Raw genomic sequence first — 10983 nt, forward strand, 5'->3', positions numbered from 1 at the left:
CCTGATTACAAAAATAAACGTTTTTGTTATTTTTGGCAACAGTGATGTGTATATTTTTCTCCATTTATGTCTGATTACCAAAATAAACGTTTTTGTTAATCCTTACTTTGGCAACAACAATATGTATATTTTGCTCTATTTATGTCTAATTACCAAAATTAACTGGCAACAGCGATTCAAACAGCATTCGATAACCATTCAACGGCAATAGCTGCTTTTGCAAATATATTGAAATCTTAATTACCTTTTCCACTTGCTCTTTTTAATATTTTATACATCCAGCATATAGTCGGAATTCAAATCTGCAATGGAATTATTATTCAAAATAGAACCAGAGAGGTTGCCTTCAAAATATTCTTACTGCTTGCAACATCTTGAAGATTATTCCTGCTACACATTCAAGACTAAAACTACGAAGAAAAAGCCTGCGGCACCTTCAGCGGGTACTTTTCAAAGTATCATCAAGCGAATCAAGAAGAAGTTACAACCAAAGTGCCAGCTTTCTGCCACAGTTTTGAGAGACGTTGACAGCATCGTTACTCACGTAGTCGATATGTATCATAAGGAGCTGAGACGGATGTCAAAAATAAAAAAGCCGAAAACCCTTACTGCCACGGAGATTGAATACGCCACCAAATTGATTTTACCCAAAGCCTTAAGAGTTTTTGCCATGGAAAAGGGAAGAAAAGCCGTTTTTGAAGTTACCGGCAAAAGGTGAGCTCAAGAAAGAACTGAAGTTCCACTCCCTGAGACATATCGCACTCAATCCAAAATTAAATAAAATAAAATTATAGGTTAAATATTGATATATTATTTCCATTTTGAGCACAATTTTACATTTTCACTCCAAAAAAAAAAATAATTCCAAAAAGGTAATGAATATATTTTAAACATTTAATATATTTTAAACTAAGATATGTATTTTAATTGCATGAATATTTTAGTTAACATACGTCACCTAAGCGCATTTCATTCCTTTTATACGCAAGATTAAAATGTATTTTGATTTCGCAATCATAATATTAAAAATATTTTGCAAATAAGCTTAATAATATTTTAAATGAAATGCATTATTAAATATTTAATATCATTTAAAACAGTTTTAAATATTTTTATTTTTAACATTTTTTGGGTAAATATACATTAATTTTTAATAACTGGTTACATATAATTTATGCGGAATTACTACTTAACAATACATAATTAAAAGTTATGCTTAAAAAATCATATATTCGCTCATGAAACTGTAAATTTTTTTTAATGAAATGAAAAAATATAACGTATATATGAATGAATAAGCGTTTTTGCTTTGAAAGATAATTGCTAAAAATGCATTTTAAATTTTATTATAAATAACAATTTTCTCTTTTTTGTTAATATTAATTATTCATGCAGCAAGTTTTTAATGTCGTTAAATATTTCGTACTATTTATTTTTACTACTTTTAAACTCAGAAAAAAAAAATAAATAAATAAATAAAATGGGAAAGAAAGATTATTTTTTAAAAGCGTGTCAAGAATGTTTAAAAAGCAATTTGCTCATGTATACAAAGTGCATGATTAATCTGTTTATTCATGAAGACGAATTCTGAAATTTTCTCTTCATTTTCAATAATAAATAGAAAGATATCTTCGTAACTTAAAATAAATACAGTTCTTCTTATGTTTTGATGAGTAATTCGTTGATCTGTGTTGCCAGCTCTAGCCGATGGCTAGCACGGACTGCAGTCTGTGGTTAAAAAGTCTCATCTCAGCACATCAAAAGGCACCCTCTCGTTTTAGAAGATTATAAGAATTTAGTAGTCATTCCTTTTTTTCCATCGATTAGCTATAAAACTGCATGTATTTTATAGAAATTTAACTGTTTTCTTCCATCAATAAAATTCACACTTCCATATTTAAGGACCCCATTCCGGATATGAATTCCTGAGATATTTAAATGATTCCTTGCCAGTGTGGTTAAATTTACATTGGTCAAATTAAGACAGCTTTAAAATTTCGCGTTAAACAATACGAGGTATATGTTAGGAAAAAGGAAACACAGAAATCTTCTGTTGGCCAGCACTGTCGGTCAGAAAATCACACTTTTCATTTTTCTGCAGCCAAAATTATTCAAAAAAGATCTTCCATAGGTGAATTAGATTTTTTAGAGGCGTTTCACATTCGAAAAATCTTTCTGTTCTAGTTAACGATCTTTATTTCAATCCAAATTTACTCTCAGCCGCTAAGGAAATTAGATTTTAGTTTTCTTATTTCATCAATAAATGGCGCCAGTAGCTTGACTTCTTTCCAGTCATTCTTATCCTATCACTATATTCTATATCGTTCATTTGCACTTTGGCAGCTGAAGCAGACGGTTCTGTATTTAAACCATCGAACTAGTCATGCAAAATTTGCAAACATTACGCTGATTCTTGTTGTTTAACTTCGTCAATAATCGCTATTCGGCGTGTTATTTTAACATAATTTAATATGCTTATAGAAGTTATAGAATAGAGGTTAGGTTAGAGAACTGTCACATGAAGTCAAAATGTTCTCCTAGAGCATATTTGTTTTAAATAATATTAAAGTACCTTGCAACACTGATTGCATATTTTTAGAAATATTTCTTTTTAAAATTATTACGTAATTGACATAAATAACAGGCAGACGAGGATGACAAATTTTATTATCTCCATTTGGCTGCTCTTCTTACCACTTCATACCTCTCATCGACCAGTTTTCCATCCCGCATTGCAATTTTTCTTGTAAACTGTTTTATATATTAATTACCTAACTTTTCAACTAACTTTTATTGTGGCAACAGAATTTAGCTCCGAATTAATTTTGCTCAACCTAAGAAGGAACAATTTTAATGTTAAATAATTTAATATCGGTTAATTTACTGAAAAGCAGTTTTAACTTGCAAGGATTTTTAAGAAGAAGCAGGAACGAAAGCAAACCCGTCATAGAAAACCAAATTAAGATGGTTTTTTTTTTAGTCCAAAGGGATTTGAATCCCGAAGGACTATTAGTTTCGTTTTGGCATTTTGCGTCGGACTCATAAATGTCGGTTCACTTTTCAAACTGTTGCCACAAAATGTTAGAGTCCTGCATTATATTTGAAGAAATTAAATAATGAAAAATCTGCATAAGTGTATGTATATTTCTCGTATTGTGATAAAACAACGGTACATAGAGTCATCGAATTTTGAATAACGTAAATAATCCTCCAACGAATATGAGCATGTGGAAGACCAAATTTGAAATTTGAAATTTGTTTTATGATCGATTTCCTATTTTTTAAAACTTTGACGAATTTTTGATTAACAAACTCAAGGATTTCAAAGCGAGCAATGGCAACGTTGTGCAGAAAAAACATTTTTATCTCCAGCGCGTGAGTCTCTGTATCGGAAATTCTAAAGATATGCTCGTTTTAAAACTATTTTGCGATATTGCTGTTGCACTGGATCTTATGGTTTAAGTGCGAGGAACATGATATACGTATAATAAAGAAAGGTAACACACAAAATGTTAAAAAACGCCCCTTTGGACGTAATTTAAAATCTGAAACATTTCAGATTTTTTTTTTTTTTTTTTTTTTTTTTTTTTTAATGCAACCTGTGCGCAACCATCGTCTTCATCACCATCGCTCATCTTATCCTATACTGACAAAACTTGAAATGTGTCTGAATTTAAAGACGAACATTGGATCAAATTTATATTGTATGTTGAAGTTTGAAGCTTTTCAGCAAATATGCTTTTAGATTTTTCCAAAGTCCAGAAACAATGAAATAAACATTAGATTGATTGCCATTTCTGTCTATGAAATGCAGTGCTCAATCTCTTAAAACCACTGTTGGTGTCAATTCTCTTAAACCGCTATAGTGTGATCTTTGAATTTACAGAAGTTAAACATAACTGCTAGCTTTAATTTTAAATCCTCGAGAAAGAGCATATTATGAACAGACATTAGAAAATACGTAAAGTAAATACTATATATACTACTTTAGCTACTGGTTACATGCAGAGGGCGTTTACACATTTTTAGAACAATTTCGATAAATAATTTTCAAAAAAAGCAAATGCTTTGGAATAAAAATTTCTGGCAACAGCTTTTATTTGAAATGAGAAATATCATCTGTTACTTTTAAATTTATTCTTCTTTCAAAATGTTATATGTAAATAAGCTGTATGATATGTTTTTTTGCGCTTTTCGAAAAGAAACATTCCTATTCTATAATTCTAAAACCTTGTGAAATGCATGGTATTACATTTTCTAAGTGCAAAATAAGCAACATTATTAGTCGAAAAGGGAAAAACCGTCATTCATTTCTTCTACATGGAAAGAAGACTCCAAATGAATGTCTTTGAAAGGTACGTATTTTTTCTAATGCTTCCAAATTAAATCGCTGGTGAAAATAGGAAATTCACTGACTCAGAAATCAATTGCAAAGTCTTTAAATGCATCTTTAGCAACAGTAAATGGAGTAATATACCAAGTTTTATAACTTAAGAAAGGTAAAGGACATAATATTTACTAACTTTTGCAAGGCATGTCGCTCAACACGGAACAATTTATATAACTCTGTATGGAAACTATTTAGCAAAAGATAAATGGAAATAAATTGTGACCCTTGATGAAGCTTTTATTTACTTAAATGACTGCGATGAAAAAGTTCTAGTTATTATAGAAAACAAAGCGAAAAGAATGTACAAGCCTGGTTCTGTCAATGCAAAGAAAGTTTCAGCAAAGCGTTTATGTTTGTCGCAGGACTTTCTTACAGTGGGAAATTAAAAACAAGAAGCGTGGGAAAATATGTTAAAATCAATTCAACGTACTATGAAGGGAAAGTTTTACGTCCGATATTGAAAAAGAAATTCCTTTTTTTTCCCCCTCAATGACTTTCAAAAACAGAAACTACATCAAGACAAAGCACCAAGTCATATTTCGAAAAATACCACTGCATTCCTTGAAAAAATTAGGACTGATACACATATTGCATAGTATTCCTGCATGCTCTGACGTTTCACCTGTGGCCTACTGTGCCTTTGCTCTCTTGAAAAAAAAAACTGTTTCTAAGTGCAAACCTACCACAACTGATGGACTCTGGAAATGAATGGAATTTACTACTCCTGAAAACTTTACGAAAAGCCCTCCTATCATGAAAATTACAGCACAAACTTTTAATTCAGAAAAATAGTTATCAAGTCGAACATTAAAAAAATACGCTCTACATTTTAAGCATTAATTCAGCGACCCATATATCGTTCTACAACTGTGCAGAACGATATTCTATATACTTATGTGTTTACCCTCTATACTTATTACGTTTAAGCAAGGTTATATAAAAACCTCAATTCACCTTTCACTATTGAAGGGTAACCAGATAAGAAACAGATTTAAGGATAGGAAACTGGTCTTAATATACGTATTAAGAAGTTTCATCCTGGTTTTTCTCTACTTTACACAGACTTGAAATTCTTATAATGATTTTGCTATAAAACTGATGCCTACGAAATATAAAATATGCAAAATCATTTTCGAAACTAATCTTTCAGTGCATCAAAACAGAAATGAATCAGGTATCAATAACATTCTCTAAGTTTTTTAAAATTATAACTAATTATTTTTAATTATTTAATTAATATAATTTAATTTTAATTTTTGTGCAAGTAATTTCCATATAATTTTCCTTTCCGTATTAGTTACCTGAAACTTAACTGACGAAGACAATCTTTTGCTGATGCAGAATTTATGGATGAAAGTTGATTTTTGAAAGGTCCTGGTGAGATGAGCGTTGATTCTTTACGAATTCTCAGTTTCAGTTAGTTCTTGATGTACGAAGCGCAGTGCTCTTTCTTTTTACCGTTAAGTTGGAAATAATTACTCAAGACTGACATCATAATTAGACTGCGGCACAGATAACTGCATCAGCAATGATTAAGCAAAGGTATGTCGTGAAGGATAACAGCTCAGAAAATTGGCTGCTGGAGGGTAATAGAACACTCGTTAAGGACTAGGACAAAGATTTTAATCATATTTATTTTTCTATAAGCCTTTACCAATTAAACGCAGATCTCAAATTATCTAACTCCTCGCGCATCAACTTTCCTGTTAGATCTCTGGAACTGCTCCAGCAAATGACAAGAGGCATGAGTTTGATTAAATTTTGAATTCTGGCTTGGGAAACTGTGATTAATTCCTCGTTCAATTAAGCCATCAATTTTGAAAGGTAACTTCGTATGGAAGCTATAATGCCATAAACAGACTCAGAGATATTTATGACAAAAGCTTACAAAAGTGGTTTGATTTTCCCAAAGAGTCTCCTTCTTTTTTCTTAAAAAGAAAAAAAATAAATAAAATTTTATAAAACGTATGTTATGAGTAACATATCCACAAGATTAAAAATAAGGACAATTTTTAAGCAACTATTACAAATTTAAGGTTTGAAGACCAAGTCATTCTGGAAGAAGATGGAATAAAGATGGAAATAAAAAAAAAAAAAAATGGAAAAAGATGGAAATGATTCTTTAAAAGATGGACATGATCCCCGAGATTCTTACGCAGAAAATTGAAAACTCAGAGGAGCATAACTCGAATTAGAATCGATTTTCTTTCTGAAAACTGGATTGAAAGCTTCTAATCCCCTTTTCCCTCAAGTGCAAACAATGTTTCGATCGGATGGAAAGGAACTCGTCAAGATATCTGCCTTGTGTGGGAAGGATGTCTACTCACAATAAATCCAAAAGTTGTCTAATAGGTTATCCGATGTATGTTTATCCACTTGAAAAGAGAAAACAGAGTAAATTAATTTACAGAATTTTAATTTGTTTCAGTCTGTGAAATAAATACAGTACAATCCGAGATTCTATGAACCGGTGCTGCCTCAGGTAACAAGGAAAGCAGTATCCTTTCTGGTTAAAAAAAATGTATATGTAAAAATTGATGCGAATTTTCATGGAAAAGTACCCCTTTTAAGCCTCCTTTCATGTCTTAGTGAATTTAATGCCGTGTATAAATAGTAAGAAATATACGCCCACGTTTACTTTTGAGATTTTTTATTTGTTATGTTGTAGGCGATGTTTTATGTATAAAACATGTGTTGTGCCGTAGTTATATTTTAACATAAAGTACAAAACTGTTTCGAAATGAAGTTAAAATAATAAAAATGTAGCAAAGGTAAGTCATTTATATACGAGGGCCATCCAGGAAGTAGATTACGTTTCCGTCTGTGTCCGCTAGGGGCGGGGCTAGCGCGGCCATCTTGGGGTCAGAGCGTTGCGCAGCTCAGTCTGCATCTAGCCGTGCTAGTGAGAGGTTCGTGCTGTGCTCCGTTCAGATACTGTGACGGTTTGAAATGTCTGCGTTAATTGAAAATCCCGCGAGGTGCGCTCAGTAATAAGGTTTCTGACTGCAAAAAACTGTAAACCGATAGAAATCTATCGGCAGCTTCGTGAAGTGTATGGGGACAACATTATCACTGAAGGTGGAGTGCGTCAGTGGGTCATAAGATTTCAAAATGGCCGAACCAATGTTCACGACGAAGATCGAAGTGGGAGACCCAGCATAGTGACCGCCGAACTTCTCGAAAAAGTCGATGCTAAAGTCCGTGAAAATCGAAATTTCACAATAACGGAACTTTCTTTGAGTTTTCCACAAATTTCGCGAAGTTTGTTGCACGAAATCATCAGCGAAAAGCTTGGTTACCACAAGTTTTGTGCAAGATGGATTCCAAAAATCTTGACAGAGGACCACAAAAATCAGCGAATGGCTGCAGCGTTGAATTTTTTGGACGCTTACCATAAGGATGGTGACTCTTTACTCGATCGCATCGTTACTGGTGACGAAACATGGGTGAAACATGTGAACTGTGAAACGAAATTGCAATCAATGCGTTTTGATGACGACGCACAGCTGCAAGAAGAGGTAACGAAGTGGTTGAAGGCGCAGGCGGCCGAATTTTTCGACGAAGGAATTTCCAAGCTCGTACATCGCTACGATAAATGCCTTAATTTGTATGGTGACTATGTAGAAAAGTAGTATTTGAGTGTGGCTTTCATCTGTATATAATAAAATTTGTTTCCTATACTTTGTTTATTTTTTTATTCCAAAACGTAATCTACTTTCTGGATAGCCCTCGTATTTTATCGCTTTGAATTCTAAAAATTTGTGATTTAGAGGTTTTGCTTTGTAGTTGTATTTGGTTTCTTTGCTGTATTTTTTTCCAGTTGCGTAAATATGAGAGTTCAGTAGGTGTCTTATCTTTCTACCTTCCAGTTTGAGAAAGGGTTGCTCCAATAATATTTAGACCATGTATCTGTTTAAAATGAGACGTCTGTATGAAAATCTTACGTTTTCTATTCGTGTTCAGGCATAGTACTCTCGGCATATTTCTTGTGAAGATATTATTTAGTTTCGCGGCAAGTATTTAAAACATTTTTGGTAAAACTACCGGTAATTAAGATTTTTTTCTTTTTGTATTTTCATTTCAACACAAGAAAGTATATTTTAAGTCTTTCTCATTTTAAATGGATTTCGCAATTCAGTGAAGATTTTACTAATTTATTTAATGCATCGATTCCTTTGTTCTGAGCTTACCATTTATTTATCAAAGAGTTATTATATATCAGGTATACCGCCATAACTAACTGCTTTATTTTGCAAATTCTTTGGAATGCCTTTACGTGGCCACGATGAAGTACGAGGTTGCAAACGTAAATTTTCAAACGCAAAGATTTTTTTTTTTTTTTTTTTAGTAGAATGAAGTCGACAATTTTTTAAAGAAAATGTATAAATTATCACTATGGGGATAGCTTTATTTTTAAAATATAGGATGCTCACAAATGATGCATACACTCTGAGGTTGCTTGCAGAACGAAACTGCACAGTACAATAAAAAAAACGTCTAAAGTAGACATATGATCCAAGTTTTGTATAGCTTAATCAGTATGTCTCCACATGAGCTTCATTGGTTGCTTGGAGGATATCCAAATGATATTCCAGTTCCTGCCACGCATGCTACTAAATGTCTGATACGATGCGTTGGAAGGTTGTAATGCGCGCGAGACTTCAACAGACGTAACTTATATCTTATAAGTCGTAGATCATACCCTTCATATGACGCCTTAGTAAAAAAAAAAGAAGTTTTTTTGTTGACTGAAGCCATGACGGAGACGCCATTTCTGTTTATACTAACGAAGAGCCATAGAATAGGATTTTCAATGCTCGAGGACAGTTGAAGATTTCATACCCCCTTCGGAACAATGGTATAACAGACTTCCAAACTGATAATAATAAATCTAAATAAATCTAGACGAATTCAGTCATTTAAAAGTTATTTTCAAATAATTTAAGTTAGCTTTATAATGATCATATCTGTGAAAGTATATGCAAAGCTTTTAGTACACTCGCGAAGAAACACTAGCTGACTTTTCCAAAGAATAACTCCTAGCATTTAAGATTCCTTTTTTCTAATTTCCCTATTACTGACGGAAGGAAAGGAGTAAGTATTCTCTAATTTGTTATAAGACTTTCTTCTCTCACAGGATGCCAAAATAATTATCTGTAGCCATATATCAAATTTAACACATCGGTACTTCGGTACTTGGGAACAAAAGTAGAATATCCCCGAAAAAGTAACTTGGATGAAAACCACTTTTTTAAGAGGAAATTGTAATACCTCATTAACCAGAAATCGGAGTTAAAACAGCGTTCTGGGGCAGATTATGGAACATTTCCGACATTCTTCGGTATGAAAATACATTTACACTATGCCTGATGAAGTAATGTTATGCCAGTTTTGTTCCTGGGTAACGATATGTATTCTAGACAGAAAAAACTTGAAGCGAGTAGTAACTCATGAAGCTATTTTGTTAATTGATATTGAATATAATGCGCACGAGACGTAATCGTCGAGGGTAAATCGTCAGTCAAAATTTCAAGTCAAATATTAAACCGCAGTTTATCTGAAAATATATTTTCTTATGCAAATTTTACAGAATTTTACAGTCACAGATTTTACAGAGAATACAAAGTAATTGCTAGTTTTTTTTTTTTTTTTTTTTTTTTTTTTTTTTTTTTTTTTTTTTTTAAAGGAAATAAACACATACAATACGCATAAAAACGGATAGTTTAGATTTCCGTGTTTTTCTGTTATCCGTGGTTTACTTCCCCAGCATTAGCACAGATAATCGAGAGTACACTGTACCAAGAACAGTAGAGTAATAGTACTTTTGCTTAATGTATCATCAGTTAATTGCTGTAGCGCTGGGTCTTCTTTAATAAAAGTACAACTCCCTCCAGAAGTCTATAAATAAATTTATATAATTCTGGGACTAAACAATACGAGGAGAAGGGAACTGGAAGAGCAGACCGACAAAAATTTAACCAGTTAATTTAAATTTAAAAATTTTAATTCAAGTTTGAAAAGGAAGCTTATATATTCATAGGCCAAGTGAGAAGAAATGTTTTAAATTTTTACTGATGGGTACAAAAAGCGCTTCAAAGTTTTCAAATCATTTACTACAAATTAAGATTCTTGATCCTGGAAATCTTTTCGGCCATTTGATTTTAGTATATATACAAAAGCTTTCCCCCACGTAGAATGCAGGTCTTCAGAGGGATAACGATACCTCTGTGAAACCATAAACGCAGAATTAAAAGCCTGCAATAACGTTCCAGAATTAACCGGCACTCTTTTCCCGGGTCACAGAGACATTACCATAAAAAAACACGGCTCATTTAAGCTTCTGTTAAATTCTTGTTCCCGAATCGAACGTTACATCTGAACGGAATAACCATGAAGTGCCACACGGCAAACGAGAAGAGAGCCCATTACAAGCGATTACTTTTCTGCCTCGACATCATTGCAGCGTTTGCGCACCGTCAGTTCGCATAAAGGGATTAACCATTAACCCCTTGCTCCTCTGATGGAGTTGGGGCCGTTGGTTTTGAAATTCTGGTCATGAACGAGGGGCCGTCCATATATACACGAACATGAAT

At 32.8% G+C, this 10983-nt stretch overlaps 1 protein-coding gene across 1 annotated transcript; it reads left to right on the plus strand.

Annotated features, from left to right (window-relative positions):
- Positions 1 to 307: 307 nt before the first annotated feature.
- Positions 308 to 718, plus strand: LOC146996741 (uncharacterized). The gene has a single exon (XM_085819652.1). The coding sequence runs from the start codon at positions 308 to 310 to the stop codon at positions 716 to 718; it is 411 nt and encodes a 136-aa protein (XP_085675778.1).
- Positions 719 to 10983: the final 10265 nt, after the last annotated feature.

Source organism: Stegodyphus dumicola, chromosome 6 (genome assembly GCF_044657685.1).
Source record: "Stegodyphus dumicola isolate Sdum_Otavi_A_Nest chromosome 6, ASM4465768v1".
Classification (NCBI taxonomy): domain Eukaryota; kingdom Metazoa; phylum Arthropoda; class Arachnida; order Araneae; family Eresidae; genus Stegodyphus; species Stegodyphus dumicola.

Bases quoted from the DNA above. Each gene is read 5' to 3' on its own strand.
- LOC146996741 (XM_085819652.1), top strand. From the start codon at position 308: ATGGAATTATTATTCAAAATAGAACCAGAGAGGTTGCCTTCAAAATAT.